The sequence below is a fragment of the Malaclemys terrapin genome, chromosome 1 (assembly GCF_027887155.1).
Source record: "Malaclemys terrapin pileata isolate rMalTer1 chromosome 1, rMalTer1.hap1, whole genome shotgun sequence".
NCBI lineage: Eukaryota > Metazoa > Chordata > Testudines > Emydidae > Malaclemys > Malaclemys terrapin.
Genome location: NC_071505.1, coordinates 143,609,569 through 143,633,435, shown reverse-complemented (window position 1 = coordinate 143,633,435; position 23,867 = coordinate 143,609,569). Strand labels below are relative to the sequence as shown.

The following is a 23,867-nucleotide window of genomic DNA, read 5'->3' as shown; positions in this document are numbered from 1 at the left end:
AATCAGACTGGCAGAATCAGAAAATACTGAACAGCCTGCAATTGGAGGTGGAAAGTAAAAATAGCTGCCAGGTGAATTCTGATTAAACTAATCAATAGGCCTTGTTGTTTCAGGTGAGAAAAAAACATGTTGGCTAGAGGCCAGGACTGCTGAAACACCCTTCTGTTTTGACCATAAGGAGAATCATTTCTACTTCAACATATAAGTTTATCTAGTAGAAGGTGTTTTGCACATTCCCTGAACTCTCTGCCTTATCCATGGAGCATCCAGACCATCAGATGGAGAGCGAGTACTCCTGCAGGTATTGTCACTGCATGACAAGCTCAAACTGACTTTAACCAGCCTGGCAACTTCGAGATGAAGTCTGGCATGTTGAACCACGTACATGCAGGAGGTCATGTGTCCCAATAGACTGAGGCAATTTTTTACTGTTGTAAACAGATGAGCTTTTAGATCTATGGAAATGTTTAACATTGTCAGGAATGCCCTGGCTACTGCAGAATCCAAGATTGCTCCTATAATTCGTTCTCTGAACTGGAAGAAGACTGACTAGTCCTAATTAATCAACAGATCCGAACTCCAAAAAGGCAACAGACCCTGGATAGATCTCATAACAGCCAGTTATGTAGGTGAGGAAATAGTTGCACACCTTGTTTCCTTAGGAATCCTGCAACCACTGCTGTGCATTTTGTAAATACTTGCGGGGCAGCAGACAGGTCAAAGCGTAGAACTGTAAACTCATAATAGATGTTGTTGACCAAAAGTCTTAGGAATTTCTGGAGGCTTGGATGGATTGCCACATAGAAATAGAAGTCCTTCAAGTCAAGGGCAGCATACCAGTCACCAGGATCCCGGGAGGGGATGATGGTGGCCAGGGCAACCATGCAAAACCTTATTTCCTTTATATATTTGTTCAAACTTCCCATGGAGGACAGCCTGAGACCGTTTTTTGCCTTTGGAATCAGGAAGTAATATGATTAAAAACCCTTCCCTCAGTGCGGGGAGGGTGATAACCTCTTCTAGAGCTCCCAACAGAGAAGAGACAGCATTTCTCAGAGGAGGACACCCTCATGACAATGGTCCCTAAAGAGGGACGGTCAGGGAGGAAGAGATGGAAATATACTGCCAGGTGTATCCCCATTCCTCACTACTTAGGACTCAGCATCTGTGGTAATATGGGAGCAAGCAAATAGGAAGCAGGAAACCCTGCTGGAAAAAATAAGAGAAAGGAGAAACTTGAACGATGTGATCTGGTACTCTGTGCTTGACAAGACCATTCAACAGACAGTTTGGGTTTCCCTGATTGTCTGGAAGAATCTGCCGAAGAAGAAAACTGATAAGGGATTGGTCTTCTCCCGTGGTTCTCTCTTTGTTTGCTAGATTGGACAGGCGGTCTCAGTGGGAAAGGCAGGTATCTGTAGAAACTAAGGGTGGAAATGCTTTCTTTTAAGGAATGGTATGTAAATTCTCAATAATTTCAATGCGGTCCTCAAATTTTAAGACTGTGGAGCATCTCATCTAGCTTCTACAAGAATGTAGGACCTTCAGAGGGGAAAGCCTGTATCCTCTGCTGGACCTCCTGTGGAAAACCCAAGGACTGAAGCCATAAACATCTGTGCATAGATACTGCAGATGCCATGGCTTTAGCCACTAAATCTGCCCTAAGGATGCTTGCAGAGAGGTCCGAGCCACCAGCTTGCCCTTAGTCTAACAGAGCCTGGAATTCTTGTCTCGCATCTTTTGACAACTTATCTAAGAACTGCCGCATATTATCCCAGACAGAGAAGTCATATCTGGCCAACAATGCTTGTTGGTTAGCAATGTGAAATTGTAGACCAAACATGGAATATATTTTCCTACCAAAAATGTCAAATTTCTTTGCATCTTTGTCCTTTGGGGTAGAAGAAGGACAACCCTGACACACTCATTTACTGCCAAGACACCAAGGAACCTGACGCGGGATGCTCATAGTCTTGAGAAAGGACATAGTACCTTCTTTTTGTTCTCGACTGTTGGAGGCAGCAAGGATGGCATACGCCACAAGGATCTTATAGGCTCTAGGATGGCCTCGTTGATCGGGAGAGAGACTCTAGAATGCCCTGCTAACTCCAAAATGTCCACAAGTCCATGAGGACTCTCCTGGACTACCTCAACAGGGATATCAAGAGATGTAGCTACTCTCTTTAAAAGGTCTCACTAAGCCCTGTAGTCATCTTAGACTAGTGATGTATCTCCAGGAGCAACAATCTCATCAGGCAATGACAAAGAGAAATGCAAAGGAGGCTTAGACTGATCCTCCTGCATCGTAGCGAGTGGATGTTTCATAGCTCAGAGGCTTACAGTGTTTTGCTCAGTACCGAAGACATACTCCTGGACCTCATCACGTGAGTTAGCATGCCGCCTGGCAGTAGATCTAAAAAGGGAAGATCTGGAAGCAGGAGGCATGCCCCAAGGGTTCCAATAGGGCTATGGATATGGCACAGGACCACAGCCATGAGTGCTCCAAGGTTCCCCTAATCTAGACTGTCTTGGGACATGCAATAGGCACCAGTAACGAAACTCCCTCAATGAAAAGGGGAGTGTCATCGTCTATCTCAGAAGGGAAAGGCACAAGAATTTAACTCCGACTCTGAGGACGACCCTGAGTCAGCTGACCATGGTAGTGCACTACATCAAGCAGTGCCAAAGTCTATGGGTGCCATTCCTGATATAGCAGTAACAGGGATATCAGTACCAGAGTAGGTTCACTCCTAAATGGCACCGGTTAAGAAAACATTGGATGCTCAATGTACCAAGGACTGACCACAAGCCTGAGGTAAGTCCATCCCCAGGTCCTGAAGATAGCTCACCTGGTACCAAAGTATCTCCTGTACCACGGGGTAGTCGGGTACTGAAAGGCAGAGTAGATCTTGCGCTGCTGCGTAGGCCTCCAGTATCATCGGTACCAAGAGGCTTTCTTGCTGCTGATGTTGTTGCACAGAAGTATTCAAAGAGATTGGTACCAGAGAGCATCTCTTGCCAGAGGACATACTCCCTGTCCTCCTGAGTACTTACCAGGGACTTCAATCATTTAGTGGAGCTAAGTCTCAGCAACTTGGGTTATTCCAACCTCTTGTGCTTCTTCTTTGTCACCAGGGAAGGGGATTGGTGCAGGCATTCCAAGGCAATGTCCAGTGGAGCAATTCTCAACTTATGCTGAAGTACTCAGTGCAAGCCCCAAGAGGGAAGACTCAGAAGGCTGATGCAGGGAGGCCTTCATAAAGATGTGGTGTAATCTTGCCTCTGTTTTTGTTCATCCAAGGCTTAAAGTCTCTGCAAATTTGGCAGCAGTCTCTAAATGAGGGTCACTCACCAGCTTCAATTTTTTGCAGCCAGCACAAGGTTTAAACACTGGAGACCAAGCCATATCTTGGTACTGGGCTCTGGCACCCCGTAACAATAGTGAACCAATACCAAAGGAAAAGAAAAATTAATATAAATTTCATTTGTTATTTTTCTAACTATCAAACAAGTACCATTAACTATTTACAGAAGGATAAGACATTCCCTGTAAGGGATGAAATCTTGCAGAAGCAAGCTGACATGCTCCAACTACTGATCACAAGTGGTAAGAAGGAAATCAGAGGGACCTAGGGTGGCTCCGCACTGTATACGATTATGGAGCAACACGAGGCAGCAGAAGATGCATGCATCACCTTGGCAGGTCATACCAAAGAAACTCTGGTGCATTGGGCATGCACATACCTGAAGTGGAATGGACATGTGCAATCACACAAAGGAGAAACAAGACAATGTGGGATAGTTCACTGGTATTTCACCTTTCCAGGCTGGCATTCAAATCCTGCTTCTGATACAGAAGAAAGTCAATGTGGTGGTCCCATCCTAGCCACCATACTATGACCTGACATACTCAGCCTCTTCTCCGAGGCCTAAAGCTGAAATCGCAGGAGTCCTTTGAGTTAAGATTCAGTTTCATTGTCATAGCCTGGGAGGAAGGTGGTGGCTTGCTTAATGTGTACCTGCTTTTAGCTACTAACATCCCGACATTAATTTTCATGATCACCAATTCCATTCATAAAATAGGGGGTGGGGGGAGAAATATTGTGCACCTGTAATGTACAATTTTCTTTTCGTTTGAGGAACTCCACAAACCTGGCCACCACTCCTGGTGTGCTGATCACTTCATCTATTGGTGGATTAGGCTCTGTTTAAAATAGAATGTGAAATTAGATACAAGAATCTCTTTGCATAGAAATTCCCAAGTGACTACACCAAAATCCCATTATGTTAATTTATCTCTTTGTCAAAGAAAATTACATTTTACACCAACATTACTTTGCCCATATCAAGGACAGGGATTTACATCTGCCATAGAAAGTGGATTCCAGCACCATGATTCTGGGGATGGGTTGGGGAGAAAACATACATACATATATACATACATACATACAGACACACACACACACACACACACACACAGGAAAAGAAGCCAATTCATAAAACCAACAGGCTCATTTATGAAAAAGAAAGACTACGGCCTCTGACACATGTGCATGTGGAGCAGCTGTCTTACAATTTTCCAGAAAGCAGCATGTTTGAGCCACACAAACATCGCCTAGGTCCAAAGGTTTGTTGTTGTTGTGAGGATAAAACAGCCCAAACCATCTCCTCTTCATTTAATAGTCATAGATTATAGGCCACAAGGGACCATTACAATCACTGAGTCTGACTTCCTGAATAATACAGGCCATAAAACCTCCCACAGGAATTTCTGCGTCAAGACCATAACTTTTTTGCCCTTTAGTTTATCTTTTAGAAAATATCTGGTCTTTTCATTAAAAGACTTTAAGTGATGAAGCATCCACCTCACCCATAAGAAAGTTGTTCCAATGGTTGATCACACTAATTTGAAATATTGCACCTTATTTTTAGACTAAATTTATCTAGCTTTAGTTTTCAACCATTGGATCTCATTCATTTAGCAGAAAATGCATAAAGAGCCATCTACTATCAGAAATCTCTTCTCCATGAGGCACTTTTAGCCCACAGTCAAGTCATTTAACTTTCTCTTGGATAAACTAAAACAGATTAAGTTTCTTAAGTCTCTCATGATAAGGCAGGTATTCCAGATCTCAGATCATTCCTGTAGCACCTTCTGAATCTTTTCCAGTTTTTCAACATCCATTTTGAAGTGTTGACACCAGAAGCGGACAGACTATTCTATAGCAATAGTCTAATGCCACGTACAGAGGTAATAACACTTCCCTACTCCTACTTGACATTTTACTTCTTACAAATCCAAGAATCATGTTTGCCCTCGTAGATAAAGTATCATATCCGGAGCTCATATTCAACTGGTTATCTACCATTATCCCCAAGTCCTTTTCACTGTCACTTTATTCCAGGATTCCATCTTCTAAGGGTGATCTACATTCTTTATTTCTAGATTCTCCCAGGAGGGAGCAGTCAGGGGACAAGGAGAGGGGGAGGGATGTTGGACGGGTCAGGGGTTCTGAGAGGGGCAGTCAGGGGGCAGGAAGTGGAAGGGGGCGGATAGAGGGCAGGGACCAGGCTGTTTGGGGAGGCACAGACTTCCCTACCCTGCCCTCCAAACAGATTTGGATCCCCGGTGTGGCCCTCAAGCCAAAAAGTTTGCCCACCCCTGCTCTATGCTGAAAACCAACAGAACTATAATCAAAACCAGAACTTCAATTCATGTGCCAAGTTCAGACTTTCCCAACAGTTACAAAACATCCCCAAAAAGGACAGTTACCTGTTCCGTAACTGGCGTTCTTCGAGATGTGTTGCTCAGGTGTATTCCACTATAGGTGTGCATGCTCGCCATGTGCACCAGTGCCAGTTTTTCCCTTAGCAGTATCTGTAGTGGGGGAGCACCGCTGCGACCCCTGGAGTGGCGACGATATATCGCGCCATAAAGAGGACTGCGTGCTCTCCCCTCCCTCAGTTCCTTCTTGCTAGACAACTCCGACAGAGGGGAAGGAGGGTGGGACGTGGAATACGCCTGAGCAACACATCTCGAAGAACGCCAGTTACGGAACAGGTAACTGTCCTTTCTTCTTCGAATGATTGCTCATGTGTATTCCACTATAGCTGACTCCAAGCTATACCTGATGGAGGCGGGTAGAAGTTTAAGTTTTAAGGGTTACCCGGGCGGAGCACCGCCCTACCAAACCCGGCGTCATCCCTCGTTTGGGAGACGATTGCATAGTGCAGTGAAAAGGTGTGGACAGAGGACCACGTAGCAGCCCTACAGATGTCCTGAATAGGGACATGAGCCACATAGGCCGCTGACAAGGCCTGGGCTCTCGTCAAATGAGCCTTCACAATAGGAGGCGGGGGAATCTCTGCCAGGTCGTAACGGGTGCGAATGCATGAGGTGATCCAGCGGGAAATCCGCTGAGTGGACACCGGTCGTCCCCTCAAGCGCTCGGCCGACGCAATGAACAGCTGGGAAGACTTCCTAAATGGCCTGGTTCTGTCCAGGTAGAAGGCCAGCACTCTGCGCACGTCTAACATGTGCAGGCAGAGTTCCTCATTGGAGGAATGGGGCTTAGGGCAAAGGACCGGGAGGAAAATGTCCTGATCCATATGAAAAGCCGAGACTACCTTCGTCAAAAAGGCAGGGTGCGGGCGGAGCTGCACCTTGTCCTTATGGAAGACCATATACGGCGGCTCAGAGGTCAGGGCCCTGAGCTCCGAAACCCGATGGGCTGAGGTGATAGCCACTAAGAACGCCAACTTCCATGACAAGTGGGACCACAAACACGTGGCCAATGGCTCAAAAGGAGGCCCTGTGAGGCGGGAGAGCACTAGGTTCAGGTCCCAGAGCGGGACCGGGGGCCTGGCGTAAGGGAATGCCCGATCTAACCCTTTCAGAAACCGGACCGTCATTTGATGTGAAAACACAGACAGGCCCTGCACCGGGGGATGGAAAGCCGAAATGGCCGCCAGTGCACCCTGATGGAGGAGGGTGCCAGCCCTTGGGTCCTAAGGGACAGGAGGTAATCGAGGACAAGCTGGATAGACGCGGAAGAGGGAGAACCTCTATCCCTCGCCCACCCAGAGAATCTATACCACTTAGCCAGGTAGGTTCGACGCGTGGAGGGCTTCCTACTTTCCAGCAGGACCCTTCTCACATCCTCAGAACACCTCCCTTCCTCATTTAACCATGGAGCAGCCACGCTGTCAGGTGGAGCGCGGCTAGGTTGGGATGGAGGAGACGACCGTCCTCCTGGGAGAGGAGGTCCAGGTGGAGCAACAGTCTGCGAGGGGGGGGCCGCTAAGAGTTGCAGTAGGGTCCCGTACCAATGTTGACGGGCCCAATCCGGGGCTATGAAGATAACCCTCGCCCCGTCTGACTTCACCTTCTGTAGGACCCTGCCAATTACGAGGAAGGGCGGGAAGGCGTAAACCAGGGGCCCCGACCATGGGATCAGGAACGCGTCCGATATCACCCCATCACCCTCTCCCACCCTGGAGCAGAATCGTAGGTACAAGCGATTCTGGGCGGTGGCGAACAGGTCTACCTGGGGAGTGCCCCATAGTAGGAAGATCCACCTGGCCATCTCCTTGTGCAGGGACCACTCATGATGTTGGGAGAACACCCTTCTCAGGTGGCCCGCAAGCGTGTTGCTCTTGCTGGGCAGGTAAAAGGCCCACAGGAGTATGTCATGGGCTACACAGAATTCCCACAGGAGCTGGGCTTCCTGGCATCAAGCCCGGGAACACGTGCCCCCCTACTTGTTGACATAATACATGGCGGTCGTGTTGTCTGCGAGGACTCTGACCACCTTCACTTGTATGTGGTTGCAAAAGGCCACGCACGCCAGGCATACGGCCCTGAGCACCCTGACGTTTATGTGCAGGGTCAGTTCCTCGGGTGATCACATACCCTGGGTCCCGAAGTCCCCCACGTGGGCTCCCCAACCCAGGTCCGAGGCATCGGACAATAGATCTAGTGAGGGAGGGGACTCTTGGAAGGGGATACCCCGGAGCATGTTGCTTGGGAGGGACCACCATTGGAGGTCTGTCACCACCGTTGGCGGCACCGTGACGACCTTGTCCAGGCCGTCCTTGGCCTGGGAGTACCGGGAGGCCAGACAAAGCTGAAGGGGCCTCATCTGGAGCCTGGCATGTCGCACCACATAAGTGCATGCTGCCATGTGGCCTAGGATTTGAAGGCACACCCGTGCCATGGTTACCGGAAAGGCCGTGACCGAGGCGCTGAGAGCCCTGAGCGTCTCGAATCTGTCCCGTGGGACGGAAGCCGTGGCCACCCAGGAATCTAACAGCGCCCCTTTAAACCTTATGCGCTGAACTGGGATTAACGTGGATTTCTCCTCGTTTACCAGTAGGCCTAGAGCTGCGCAGGTGTCCAGCAGGAAATTCATCTGCTGCTGCACCAAAGACCGAGACCGACCCTTGAGCAGCCAGTCGTCGAGGTAGGGGAAGATCTACAGCCCTTTTCTCCTGAGGTGGGCCGCCACCACCGCCATACACTTTAAATACTCTGGGGGCAGTAGAGAGGCTAAAGGGGAGGACCGTAAACTGGAAGTGGTCCTGACCCACCAGGAAATGGAGGAAACGCCTGTGACCCTCCAAAATGTGGATGTGGAAGTACGCATCCTGGAGGTCCAGTGCCGCAAACCAATCCCCCTGGTCTAGGGATGGAATAATAGAGGCCAGGGACACCATGCGGAATTTGCAACGAACCAGGAACTGGTTGAGATTCCACAGGTCGAGTATGGACCAAAGCCTGCCCTTCGCCTTCGGGATGAGGAAATACCTGGAGTAAAATCCCTTGCCCTGAAATTCCCAAGATACTCTCTCCACAGTTCCGAGGGAGAGGAGGCGGTCTACCTCCTGGCGGAGGAGGAGGGTATGCTCCAGGTCCCCGGACAGCTCCTGGGACGGGGGATGGTTGGGGGAGGGGTTGAAACAAACTGCAATCTGTACCCTTGGGAGATGGTGCTGAGGACCCATTGGTCCGACGTTATACGGGACCACTGCAGTCGGAAAACCTATAAACGGTTGATAAAACGCAACTTTATTACTGGGGGGTGGGGGGTACACTGGCAACAGGTCTGGTGACCCCCCTCAACAAGTCAAAAACGCCGTTTCCCCGGCCTCTTGGCCTTCGAGGGCCCGGGCCTTGGGGCCGAACGGGATTGGCATTGGGCCCGACGCCTTTGGTCTCTATGCCGCTTAGGCGGGGTTTCGTATCTGCCCCAAGCCGGAGGAGCAGAGGTTTGAGGCCTGGGCTTGTCCTTAGAAGGTGGGACATAGAGGCCCAGTGTCTGCAGGGTGGTGCAGGAGTCCTTCATCCCATGCAGATGGGTATCTGTCTGGTCCGCAAATAACGCTTTGCCATCAAACATCAGGTCCTGCATTATCGATTGGGACTACATGGACAGCCCCGAAAGCGAGAGCCACGATGCCCTTCGCATGGAGACCACCGAAGCCATTGACCGAGCGGCTGTCCCCGCCGCGTCCGAAGCCGCCTGGAGAGCTGCTTTGGCCGCCGACGCACCCTCTTCAACCAGAGCCCAGAACTCCTTCTTGTCCTTGTCTTGAAGAAGGGGTTCGAACTTGGGGAGGGATCCCCAGAGATTAAACTCATAACAACTCAGCAGTGCCTGGTGGTTGGCCACTCTGAGCTGGAAACTGGCAGACGAATAAACCTTTTTCCCAAAGGTATCAAGTCCTTGTCCTTTGGTATGGGAGCAGGCTGGCCGTTCCGCTCATGGTGATGGACCGACTACCACCAAAGAGTTCGGAGCCGGGTGGGTGTATAGGTACTAGTGACCCCTTGCGGGGACGAAATACTTCCTTTGGGCCTTCTTGGAAATGGGGCCAAGAGAGGCCGGAGTCTGCCAGAGGTGATGTTGACCACCCCCTGATGGAATGGGAGGGCCACCCACCCCGGTATCAAGGAGACGAGGACATTAAACAAGGTGTCGGAGGGCTCCTCCATCTCCTCGGCCCGGAGCTCAAGATTTGCTGCCACTCACCGCAGCTCTTGGTGCGCCCTGAAGTCCTCTTGAGAAGAGGGAGGCGGTACCGCAACTGAATCGCCCGGCGCCGAAGAGGCAGATGGTGCGGTGCCCTCAGCCACCAACAGCATTGTAAGCTCGACGTCCAGGTCATGTCCCGGGGTCGGTGCCGGTTGTTCGGCGTCCGCAGCACCATCCCGGTCCCGGGGAGGCGACACAAGGCGGTCTTGAGAGGCTCCCACCACGGAGCAAGGTCCCAGCTGTGAGGGTGCCTGAGGCCACGGTACCCACTGGCACCATTGTCCTTGCCAGGGAACGGCATGGAACTGGGACGCCTGGAGCGCAGGCAGAGCTGGTTGCTCCTGCAGTGCAGTGCGGCCCGGGAAGAGACGGCTGCATGCCAACGCCAAAGTCCTGGAGGAGCGCACAGTGCCGTAGGAACGAATGGAACAGTCTCTGTCGTGACGGCTCCTGCCCCGAGACTTCGACCTGGATGAAGTCGAGAGGCAGATGTCTGAGGAGCTGTCTCTGGATTCCCTGCGGAGTCTGTGGCCACGGCGCCTCGGTGCCAGGGACTCTCGGGAACGACTGGGAGCACGGCCTCTGTGACGGCGGGCGCTGGAATACGAGCGCCGGTGCCGACGGCATCGGGAGCTGTTCCTCTCAGACTGACTCAAGGAAGAACGGTGTCGCTTCTTGTCACCTACTCTACAGCGCTCGAGACCAGAGGAGTGGGACTCGCTCGCAGAAGAGCTGGCACACGGAGTTGACGTACGATGCGGGCCTCTGCTCGGCACCTCGACCCTGGAAGGTACCTTGACCTCCGATACCTCTGGGGAGGGCTGATGGGCGCCCAAAGGTGGCTTTCCACGGGACTGGGGGCCCGACTGAAGCGGTGCTCCCGGCACTGGAAGGGCTAGGATGTCACGGCCTGAACTGCCTCTGGCGTCGAAGGCATGCACACTTCAGGCGAGGCTCGCGCAGACAGGACCGGAGTACTCTGCTCAGTACGAGTCGGAGGTCTCTGTCCCGACGGGGATCGTGGGCTGCCCAACTCGGGTCTGGCCTCACCCCTCTCCTTCTCTCAGCGCCGCTGAGTCTTCCCTTGCTTCTTACTGGGAGAGCAGTGCCAAGTCGACGACGGTGCCTCGCTGCGCACCAAAGACGTGGTGCCGGGTCGACGCGCCGGTGCCAGGGCCAGTGCCGACTCCATTAGCAAAGCGCGGAGTCGGATTTCACACTCCCGCTTTGTCTGAGGCTTGAAGGAGTGGCAAATCTTACAATGCTCACTAATGTGAGCCTCGCCCAGACAGCGAAGACACTGAGTGTGTGGATCGCTTCTGGGCATAGAGTTGTGACAAGAGTCATATACAACTTGAAGCCTGGGCCACGGGGCATGCTCCGAGCCAGACACTAACGAAAGAAAAGTCCAGCAAAGAAACAGTTCAGTGAACTAGATACCACTAAGGCTATAAACGCTGGAGCAAGTTCCAACTACCTTCACTGGTGGCAAGAAGGAACTGAGGGTTGGGGGAGCACGCAGCCCCCTTTATGGCGCGATATATCGTCGCCACTCCAGGGGTCGCAGCGGTGCTCCCCCACTATGGATACTACTAAGGGAAAAACTTCCGGCACCGGTACACGTGGCGAGCACGCACACCTATAGTGGAATACACCTGAGCAATCACTCGAAGAAGAACCTGTGTTGCCTATGGTATCTCTTAGACAGCTCCATCAGTGACCACTACCTAGTTTATTGAAGAAATGTAAGAAGTGATATCATCATGGACTATAATTGAGGAGAAAATATGTGAGAGTAGAGGGATCTTTAATCTACCTGACAAAGGCATAACAAGAGTCACTGGTTAAACGTTAAAGCTTGGCAAATTCAAATGGGAAATAAGGTGCAGATTAAGTGAAACCATTTACAATTCTCTATTTGAAATATTTAAAATCAAGAAAATATATGTCTTTCTAAAAGACAGGCTCTAATTCAACTAGAGGACATTGAGTTTAATACAGAAATTACAAAGTGAAATTATATGGCCTATGTTATACAAGGAATCAGACTAGATCACAACAGTTCCTTCTCCTAAAAACCTATGATTCTAGGATATTCATATGGCCTCCAAAACCATCATAGCTGAGGTCCCCACAAACATTAGTGAATATTGTGACTAAATGTGATTGTTTCACTTTTTACCTTGCCTCCCCAACTCCATTTCTTTGTTTTATTCACTTGTTCTCTATCTTAGATTATAAACTCTTTGGGTCAGGGATTGTTCTGTCACATGTGCCTAGTCTAATGGCCTAATCAGAGTTTCTAGGTGCTACCACAATAATAAATGAATAATTTACCCTCACAGGGTAGGGAAGCATTATCCCTACTTTACAGATGGGGACTCATGACGCAGATTGAGGGATCTGACCATAAATTACACAAGAAAGCCTGTGGCACACCCACAAGTTGAACGATAAGGCTATCCATTCTTGACCATACTCCCTATTCCTCTGCTTCAGTCAGGGTACCATAAACCTCAAAGCATAAGAAACCCATGATAATCTAAACTATTTGGATCTGAGGAATGCAAGTATACTAAGGAGTGCTTTGAAGTGAATATCTTTTGCTTCTGGCTGAAAGGATAAAGCTTGCACAGATGGAGTTCCGCCTCAAGGAGTGATCTATTCAAGTGTCAAAGGTATACCAGTTGATCAATATTTTAGCCTTTTAAGAGGCACAAGATTTAAAGCCCAACTTCCTGTGGGACTCTGCAGTCCCAGAGGTGGGAAGCCACTCAAGTGGAGGTATCAGTAGCTATGAAGCTGACTATGACCCTGAAGTGGGTTAGTGTCCAAAAAACACACAACACTGGTTACAGTGAGGATCCATAACAGTAATGCCAGGAAACAGAGCAAGCCACACAAGGAGGAACCAGAAATTTAAAAAACAAACAAAAAAACCTTTCTTTTAAAGTAGTAAAAAATGAGCATAACAAATGAAATAAAAGGAGGATGGGAGAGGATTATAGAGTCCAAACCAGAGGAGACAGCAGCCAAGACAGGAACAGTCAGACCCACAGATACTTTAACCTGTCACACTGAAGGAATTACTGCCCTGATGCTAGAATATGTAGTGAGACTGGCAGGGGTTTGAAGAGTATGGTGCTAAGATATCTTTCATGTCACAAAGACAGTTCACTATCCCGTTACTAGAAGAGTGGGTGAGGGGGGAATTGATAGCAACATTCAACTACCTGAAGAGGGGGCGTTCCAAAGAGAATGGAACTCGGCTGTTCTCAGTGGTGGCAGATGACAGAAAAGGAGCAATGGTCTCAAGTTGCAGTGGGGGAGGTTTAGGTTGGATATTAGGAAAAACTATTTCACTAGGAGGGTGGTGAAGCACTGAAATGGGTTCCCTACGGGGATGGTGGAATCTCCATCCTTAGAGGTTTTTACGGCCGGGCTCGACAAAGCCCTGGCTGGGATCATTAGTTGGGGTTGGTCCTGCTTTGAACAGGGGGTTGGACTAGATGAACTCGTGAGGTCTCTTCCAACCCTAATCTTCTATGATTCTATTATAATAGCTGAAATATAAAACATATCCCCCCACCTCAACATTACAACTCTAAGTAGCTTCAGTACTCACCTTTTGAAAGTAGCTTCCGGAATTTCTGAGTGGCTGAGAGCTGCTGCTCTGGGCTATTGGAGAAAATCATCTCAATCATATCAGAGGTGATGATGGCATTCTGGGATTACATAGGGAAAGCAAACTAGTAAATTTTGGATTGAATTCAGAGAGAAAAGATTATAACAACATTTGCCAAACTGTGCTATTGAGTTTATTACTATGTAAGAAGCTAGCCAACAAGAGTGGTATTATTGACTGTTAGTGTGATCATTCAAAGGGCTTTAGATGGTAGCATGCTAATTTGTGAACTTTTCATCTCTAGAATCCAAATTTTTTTTTAAGGTATATGAGCAAAATTAGCAGACATTTTCCACATCACAAAACCACCATATAACTGGCAGTATCTTATCAGGAGAAGGAAGATAAGGATTGAAATAGTAAAGTTATTGATAGATGGGTGTTTGTGGCTAGGATAAGTTATTGTCTAGACCTGTCCATTATGTTTGCTTCAAGCCACTTTTGTAGCACCTCAATTCACACAAAACCTGTAATTTTAAAAAAGTATAAATGGTTTTAGTTCTGATGAAAGACCGACAACCCTGATGACTGAATTCCTGAGCATGAACATCACAGCAGCAGTGCTAGCTTTCCTTCACTACTCTGACCAGTGTCCTTCAACTTTGACCTGGAAACTTTGTCTACAGCAGGAAAAAAAGGATGCACAGTTCAGCACACATGCAGGTCCACAGGTGGAAGGAGTAGTGTAGAAAGGGCTCAGATTTTCTGACCACCAAGTCATCAAATCCTACTCTAGGAGGGTTATAGATGAAACAGATAAAAATACCTGAGCTTTCTCTGCACTTCCACTTCCATTAGTGAAGAATTACTGGTCTATATTTTGCAAGATAGGTAATTTAGGAGAAGAGGGGAGTTAAATTTCAAGTGTCCCCTCTCTCTCAGATTTTCATGGATGCTAATTTGAGATATTTGCAATTGTAGTTTTTAAAATTAGCACCTGTCCCATTTAGACTGAAACACTCTCCCATGCTTTTCTCCAGGTCCATTTCACATAAGCTTTAAAACAAATGGTTACAGCTTTCTATCACTACTGACCTGGGATAAATTTTAGGAGAACTAGCTATGTGAGTCTCTATATCTCGTTAGGGATCCACTGAGCCATCCAGGTTACTCTGTTAATGAGTTTTTGGCAGAGCAAAGCAAATCTACACACTCATTTCAATGGTATTCCTCTGTATGTAATGCAATAACTTTTGAAAACTACAACCACTGAATTCCAAAATGTCAGAGAACATTCTTAACATCAATGGGCAGATCCCTAGTGATTTTGGTGAAAATTAGAAAATCAAAAGTGATTCTTCTCGGGGTTCCAAGACTGAGTCACCTTAATACCGCGCCCCTCCCCTGTATACAGCGTGAGAAAGACTTGCTTGTGCTCAACTGTGTTTCAGCTCCCCGACACTATCAGTCTGAGAGCCACTCAAGCACCTTCCTCTGGGCTATGCCAACCCTTACGTTGCCTTTGAGGTTAACAGTAGGTGTACCCCCAGTCCCTGAGCCCCTTTGAAGCATTCACCTGTAGCGTCCAGCCCCTTATCCACTGAACATTCACAGAAAAACCAGGTCTGTCGTTTCTAAGGGCCAGTGAACACACCAGCTTGTATGATTCAACTCAGGATCAGCCCCTAGTTTAATATCAGACACTTACATATATTTATAGTGAAAACAAGTTTATTATCAAAGATTCAAGAAATAGTGAGTAAGAATAATGAAAACAAAAGGTTACATATACAACAAAATCATAACACGATTTCTAGAGACTAAGCTGAACAGGCTAACCTTCTGTCTTAAGAAGTTTATCTCACCCCAAATGTCCTCTGCATCATTTTAACCAAGGCTAGTTGTAATCCCATTTTCATGAATGTAAATCGCACTGCCCGATTACTTAGTGCGGGATGAGAGAGCATCTTCCTTATTCTCCATATACCCTTCAGAATTCACTGTCTGTACCCAGAATCAGGATAACACCCCACACACACCCTGGCTTATTTTCCAGTATGCTGCCTCCCTGTTGATTTCACAACCCCCTGACGACTTCACATGCAAATGATTCTCCATTGTGTTAGCCTACAATGCTTAACTTACATGCTGACAGAGACAGGTAAATAAACATCTTTTGTCAACTCTGCCTTGATACAGACTTTAAAGCATATTTTCAGTAGACATACATAACTCCTTACATTGTATGTGTTCACACATTTCACAATGATATTAGCGACTAGTGGGTTCTGTATCAAACTAAATGAAGCATGATTTTTAATCACATATGTGGTTAGACGTTCAGCTGCATGAGTGCTGTACCTGTGTGCCGTGCCAGCTCTGCGCAGACAGTTGGCACAGCAGACCTCAAGCGAACCACCCAATGACCACAAGATCTGTTAAGGCACGAAGGCACCCAGGCAGGTTTATTGTTGACAAAACATGATACTAGTATCCTGAAGACTGTACTGGACCACTAATATATGTATGCCCGTAACAATGGACGCAGCTCAGTCAGTGGCAGGACTTCCCACTGCCCTCTAAACTGGCCAAAGACACTCCCTCTGAGTACAAACAAATTACATATTGTCCCTCTGACATAGTTAACATCTATTAACATAGTCCGTTACCACCCATGACCTTGTACATCTCTATCAATGACACTATCATCCTGACCTTATCTTTAGGAGGAGTCAGTGTGTTCCTATTATCTTTGGGGAAAGTGTTTGTACCATTCTTGGTATGGGGTATTCTAGTACCACCCTTCTGGAATGTGTTTGCATGTGTATTCTGTGCCTACCGCTTCTTAGGAATGTGTGTTTCTGCAATATCAGTCCTATTCTTGCCAGATTTTGTGAGCAGGGCCTACTTCTTGCTCACAACTTAACTTTATAGCAGCAAAGTTTTGAATGCTACTTTAGCCCGGGCCTCTGATAGAAGGGCTTAAGTTTCAGGCCTTCTTCCTACTACTACATATTGGCAAGTTTCTCTGCATCACAGCCTCAAGAACAAAATCCATAAAGAGTTGTTTCAGACAGCATATTTTACCCAGAGTTTTCTTGGAAAACAAACCAACCAACCAGTCTTTCCATCATGTTTCTCTGGCACAATCTGATCCATTACCAGATGTGTTGTATCTGTCCATTTTAGAATATAAGCTCTTTGGGACTAGTGCCAATCCTGCCTATGGAACTATCTACCACTATCCACCTACCTACCAACCATTTTATTTACAGAGAGAGAGAGAATATGCATGCAGAAATTCTGAAAGCATCATGCTCACTTACAGAAGTCATCTCCATATTGTTCAGTTGAGCTTCATGAAAGCCTCCATCTGACATCACTTCCTCCTCTGCTTCTTCCTCAGCTGTAGCAACATTTCTGCGCTTAAATAACTAAAGGAAAAGACTTGAAGTTAGTATCAGCAGTACAGAAACCAAGGCTAGCTTACATTCAGAATAGCACATTAGGCTGCAATAGCACTGACATCCATGATCACCTAACCACTGTGTAGAAACAAGTTGTGACAGGTGCACATGGAATATTCCAAGACTATTATATTGAGATGTGACAGATGCTATAGAACCCTAGAATATCCAAAGACATTATGTTAAATTTATAAATGATATATGTACTTTTATGGGCTTGCCACCAGTTGTATTCCTGGTTCAATGAGTGAGCTCAAGGATGCTTTCTACAGGAACTAAAAGCATTAAGGGGTAATTAATGCAAAACCTTAATGCTGAATCAATACAGGTAACAAGAATTATGAAGCTTCACCCACCCCCCGGTGGAAAGAACACACAGATTAACATGGCCTGGTCTTAACAGATAATGGACTTGAACCTTCACAAAATATCAGCCCTGACCAGAGGACTTGTTCGCTCACACTTGATCCATGAACTAACATGAGAGTGTGACGAAGAAAGGCAGGCCCTGTGGAAAAGACCTGGAGCATTTTAAATCTCCAGAATCTCCATATGGAAGATGGACTGTCATCTAGTAAACAAGGCATGCGTATAATCTATTTGTTTTTAAGATGTTTTCTCTAAAATGCTTTTGTTCTGAACAAACAGTATTTTGATATAAAACAGCTGGTTGGTCAATGCCCCCTGGGAGAACATAACTGCAAATGCTGAACTGAAGTCAGATCTGCTGAGGTGATCACAATTAATTGCAAGAGTTTGCAGCCTAAACTCCAGCCTGAAAGGAGAGGATCATGGGATTCTGGCCCAAGAAAGGTAAGAACTACAGACCCAAGACTAAGAAGGATGCCCTCATGGAGATCATAAGGGGGACAGAGGTACAATTTAATCAGGAACTGAGATTTGCTAAAAGGAATATTTGCTAAAAGTTGTGGTTCCAAAAGAACACTGGAATCAAGTAAGTCAATGGACTTCTGAGTCATTAGAGGAAATAGTCAAACTCAATTTAAAACCAAAGTTTAGTAGATTAAAAAGGATTTAACAAAACCTAGTAAGGAAAGTCTAAAACACACTTTCATTTAAATAAAAAAAACAAAACAAACAAAAAAAAAACCTTCCCCTGAAGGTGCTGGAAACACAAACCCAAGAGCATGACTGTAATAGAAAAGAACAAACTGTTCTCATCAGAAACTGACCAGAAACAAAGTCAAATGCAAAAGAAAATCAGCACATTATGATGAGCAGATTACATTCTAAACTTTTATTCATCTGACTAATCTAAAGCCTTGTCTAGGTTACAAACTTATGTCGACTCAAGTTATGGCAGCATACAGCTGCCAGTTAGTACATCACTTGTGCACATGCATACTTGGTGCCTTGTGTCAGCAGTGCTCGTACTCACCAGGAGCACTTTTACTGATGCAATGTGGTGCACCATGGGTGGGTATCCCAGCATGCAATTTGCCAACATCCAGAGCACTGTCTTTTGGGAAGTTCCGGCAATGCATGATGGGGCCGAAACGAATTGTGCAGGGGTGACTGCGAGTATACGGTCAGCTTCCCAGTTTGCAACTATCTGTATCCCATAATGTTTGCATCTTTTTTTAAAATCCCACAATCCCGCATGACTGTCCTCGCTGTCTCCAAGCTTAGCACGAAGCCTGCACAGGTCTGCACCGTTGTCATGAGTGCTGCAAGCACAGGGTGCACGATGCTGTAAGTATTTGCAGAGTCTCAAGGAGAGCCACAGGGAACATGACGATTCCTTGGAGGACAGATTGCTGTAGACCATCGTGAGAACCAACTCAAAGTTGTGGGTGGAATTCACAGAGCAGCTGCAGATGGTGGTGCACCACTTCTGGGCCCAAGAAACAGACACTAGCTGGTGGGCTTGCATCATACTGCAGATTTGGGATGACGAGCATTGGTGACAATCTACATTCCTAGTTTGGTGTGCCAAGCTTGCCCCAGCCCTCCAGAGCATGGACACCAAAATGAGAGCGGCATTGACAGTGGAGAAGTAAGTGATGATAGCACTGTGGAAACTTGCAACGCCAGATTGTTACTGGTCAGTCCAGAATAAATTTGGAGACAGGAAATCCACTGGGGGGGGCCTTTGTCACGCAAGTGTGCAGGGCCATTAATCATCTCCTACTGTACAGGACGGTGACTCTCAGCAATGTGCAGAATATAGCAGATGGATTTGCAGCAATGGAGTTCCCAAACTGAGGTGGATCAATAGATGACATGCATATCTCTATTTTTGACATGATCAGAAAGGGTCTACTTTTCTATGGTTATGCAAGTGGATATGGTGGATCCCAAGGAATGCTTCACTGACATCAATGTGAGCTGCTCAGAGAAGATGCACAATGCTCACATCTTTAAGAACACAGGACTGTACAAAAGCTGCAAGCAGGGACTTTTCTTCCTGACCAGCAGGTTACCATTGACAATGCTGAAGTGATCCAGCCACCTCACCACCACCAAGGAATGCTTTACTACTGGCTCAGCAAGTGCAAAATGACCGCTGAATGTGGCTTTGGTCATTTGAAGGGACGCTGGCATTGTTTACTCACAAGATTGGACCTCAGTGAGAAAAATATCCCAATGGTTATAGCTGCCTGCTGTGTTCTGCATAATATCTGTGAAGCAAAGGGGGAAAGTGTCGACCCAGGTGGAGGTGGAGCAGCTCTCTGCTGAATTTGAACAGCCAAATACAAGGGCTACTAGAAGAGCTCAATGTGTAGCCACAGCTCAGGGAGTCTTTGAAAGACCATTTTAATAGTGAGCCAGAGTAGCGTAAGTTGTTGTTGTGTGCTCTATCTGGCCATGCTCTTTTTTGCAGCCTGATACGAATTGTGTGTTGATTGCTGTACACGTAGGCATATAACATTGACAATGCACCTATTCATTTTGTTTGTGAATGATCTTGAGTTGCATGACACTGTGCAGAAACAGGTAATTGGTCATTTTCAGAACAGTTGAACACCAGCCAGCATATGTTGTGAAGTAATAAAGTCGAATTATGTTTCAAATAATTTTATTTGGTAACAAAATCATTGAAAATAAAACCAAAAACAAACCTTGGGTAATTTAAAAACACATCGTATATACTCGTTGATCATAAGCCGGTTCGTTTATAAGCCGACCCCCCCAAGATGGATAAGTAAAAAAGGAAATTTTTTATATCCCGTTCATAAGCCGACCCTATAATTCAGGCGTCAGCAAACTTTGGCTCCTGGGCCATCAGGATAAGCCACTGGTGGACCAAGATGGTTTGTTTACCTTGAGCAGCCGCAAGCACGGAAGTAAACCTAAGTAAACAAAGTGTCCCAGCACGCCAGCTGCTTACCCTGACGGGCCAGGACAGCAACTGGTAGGGAAATTTTGGGGAGGGGGAAGAAGTTGGTGGTTAGGGGAGTAACCCCTGTGACCACCCCCCACATGACCCCACCCCTAGCCCAGGACCCCCACACTCTTCCCATCCTATCCCTTCCCACCTTATCTGGGGAGGATGTCTCTGGCCTGGCTGGAGCTGCTCCGGCAGGCTGGGCAGCACGGCCGCAGCCTGCTCCGGCGGGCTGGGCTGGTCATGCTCAGGTGGGCCGGGCCGCGCAGCTACAACCTGCTCTGGGAGGCGTGGCCGAGCGGCACGGCTGCAGCCTGCTAGCTCCGGAGCTGCAGCTGCTTTGGAAGCTGTGGAGAGAGCAGCGTGGCCAGAAGCGGAGAGACTCTGGCCCCACCTCTTCCCTTCTGGTTCTGCTGGCTGTGCTGCCTCTCCTTGCTCCTTCTGTTGGGGGGAAGGGCTGTGTCCCACCTCTCCCTCTCTATACCCGTTCATAAGACGACCCCCTTCTCTGGTACTTCCCTTTTTGACTAAAAAAATTTGGCTTATGAATGAGTATATACGGTACATTAGAAACTTAATTAAAAAACCTAATAAATTAAGAGAACAGAACTAATGAGGGGGAAAGAACATTCTTGTCCATCTCAGCTACACCTACAGCAATCGTGGCTTTCACAGGTCGGTGTAAGTGAAGCTGTGATTGTCTTTCATGTCCCCTGGGATGGGGGAGCAGTAGTGCAGCAGCCCCTAATGTTATATGGAATGTTGGGGTGAGGGGGGCATGGGAAGTTCTGATATTGAGTTCTCAATGGGCTGCAGAGGGAGGTGACCATGGGATTGTTGAACCTGCAAGTCCACAAAAGTCTGCAGTATCTGTGTTTTCTGCCTGAGAATCCCTATTATATCCTGATGCATCTCTCTCTCCTTTTCCTGCTCCTTTCTCCTCTCCCGCCTTTGCTTCTTCAGGTTGTCACCAGTGTTCATCCTGCAGGCCCTGTGCTCACTGTCCGTTGCAGCACTGGCTTGCAGGATCTCCTGGAACATGTCATCACGAGTCCTGTTCTTTCTGCTCCTTATCTGGCTCAGGCATTCTGTGGGTGTGCAGAGAGAGACCGTGAAGGCTGCAATGGCAGCACCTGCAGATAAAACACAAAGAGGTACTATTGTCAGTGTACTCACTATGGAAAGTGAAACTCAAAATGCTTAACTCAGTCCCCTTCCTCCAGTGTGCATAGTTCCAGCCCCAGTCGTAATTAGTATGGCCTGCTGGGGGTTGGGGAAATGAGGAAGGAATTGCTCAGTTGCATGATTCTTAAAGTATAGGTTGGGCCCTTCATTTTCAGTTTTTATTTTATTTTATTTTTCCCAAGAATTTATCAATGTTTATTACCACAACAACAAAAGCAGGTGAAAATCAGTTAAAAAAATTTTCTGGGTAAATATCAGGGTTTATTTTGGCAGACAGAAAGACGGGGGGGGAAATATTCAATAGATTAATGCTTTCAATTTCATTCATTACTGTGGTTTGCTGAAGAACAAAACAGAACTCCAAACTAGGGTTGTCGATGACTCGCAGTTAACGCACACGATTAACTCAAAAAAATTAATCGTGATTAATTGTAATTTTAATCTCACTGTTAAACAATAGAATCCCAATTGAAATCTATTAAATATTTTTGGATGTTTTTCCACATTTTAATATATTGACTTCAATTACAACCCAGAATACAAAGTATATAGTGGTCACTTTATATTATTTTTTATTACAAATATTTGCACTGTAAAAATGATAAACAGAAGAAATAGTATTTTTCAATTCATAGAATCATAGAATATCAGGGTTGGAAGGGACCTCAGGAGGTCATCTAGTCCAACCCCCTGCTCAAAGCAGGACCAATCCCCACCTAAATCATCCCAGCCAGGGCTTTGTCAACCCTGACCTTAAAAACCTCTAAGGAAGGAGATTCCACCACCTCCCTAGGTAACCCATTCCAGTGCTTCACCTCCCTCCTCGCGAAAAAGTTTTTCCCAATATCCAACCTAAATCTCCCTCACTGCAACTTGAGACCATTACTCCTTGTTCTGTCATCTACTACCACTGAGAACTGTCTAGATCCATCCTCTTTGGAACCCCCTTACTTATACAGCCCGAAAGGCCGTTAGCCTTCTTGGCAACAAGGGCACACTGTTGACTCATATCCAGCTTCTCGTCTACTGTAACCCCTAGGCCCTTTTCTGCAGAAGTGCTACCTAGCCACTCGGTCCCTAGTCTGTAGCAGTGCATGGGATTCTTCCGTCCTAAATGCAGGACTCTGCACTTGTCCTTGTTGAACCTCATTAGATTTCTTTTGGCTCAATCCTCTAATTTGTCTAGGTCCCTCTGTATCCTACTCCCTACCCTCCAGCGTATCTACTGGCCCCAGGACCGACCCTTGGGGCACTCTGCTTGATACCGGCTGCCAACTAGACATGGAGCCAGTGATCACTACCTAATGAGCCAGACGATCTAGCCAGCTTTCTGTCCACCTCATACAAGTACGGTAGTGCAATCTCTATCATGAAAATGCAACTTACAAATGTAGATTTTTCTTCTTTTACTTAACTGCACTCAAAAACAAAACTGGGTAAAACTTTAGAGCCTACAAATCCACTCGAATTCAGCCAACCGCTAAGACAAACAAGTTTGTTTATATTTATGGGCAATCATGCTGCCCGCTTATTTACAATGTCACCTGAAAGTGAGAACAGGCATTCACATGGCACTCTTGTAGCCGGCGTTGCAAGGTATTTACGTGCCAGATATGCTAAACATTTGTATGTCCCTTCATGCTTTGATAAGAGGACATGCTTCCATGCTGATGACGCTTATTAAAAAAAATAATGCGTTTAATTAAATTTGTGACTGAACTTCTTGGCGGAGAATTGTATGCCTCCGACTCTGTTTTACCTGCACTCTGCCATATATTTCATGTTATAGCAGTCTTGGGTGATGACCCAGCACATGCTGTTCATTTTAAGAACACTTTCACTGAAGATTTGACAAAACACAAAGTACCAATGTGAGATTTCTAAAGACAGATACAGCACTCGACCCAAGGCTTACGAATCTGAAGTGCCTTCCAAAATCTGAGCAAGACAAGGCATGGAGCATGCTTTCAGATGTCTTAAAAGAGCAACATTCCAATGCGGAAACTACAGAACCCAAAACACCAAAAAAGAAAATCAACCTTCTGCTGGTGGCATCTGACTCAGATGATGAAAATGAACATGCATCAGTCCGCACTGCTTTGAAACGTTATCAAGCAGAACCCGTCATCAGCATGGAGGCATGTCCTCTGGAATGGTGGTTGAAGCATGAAGGGACATATGAATCTTTAGCACATCCGGCACGTAAA

General features: G+C 46.9%; 1 protein-coding gene across 5 annotated transcripts in view; it reads right to left on the bottom strand.

Annotated features, from left to right (window-relative positions):
* KPNA1 (karyopherin subunit alpha 1) overlaps positions 1-23,867 on the bottom strand; it is a 144,841-nt gene that overhangs the window by 106,488 nt on the left and 14,486 nt on the right. For all 5 annotated transcript variants that reach the window (XM_054042296.1, XM_054042263.1, XM_054042269.1 and 2 more), the window contains exons 3-5: positions 16,986-17,093; positions 13,660-13,759; positions 4,110-4,204 (exon numbers count right to left, since the gene is read on the bottom strand). In XM_054042296.1, the coding sequence (XP_053898271.1) occupies positions 4,110-4,204; positions 13,660-13,759; positions 16,986-17,093 (303 nt within the window). The remainder of the gene's footprint in view (positions 1-4,109; positions 4,205-13,659; positions 13,760-16,985; positions 17,094-23,867) is intronic.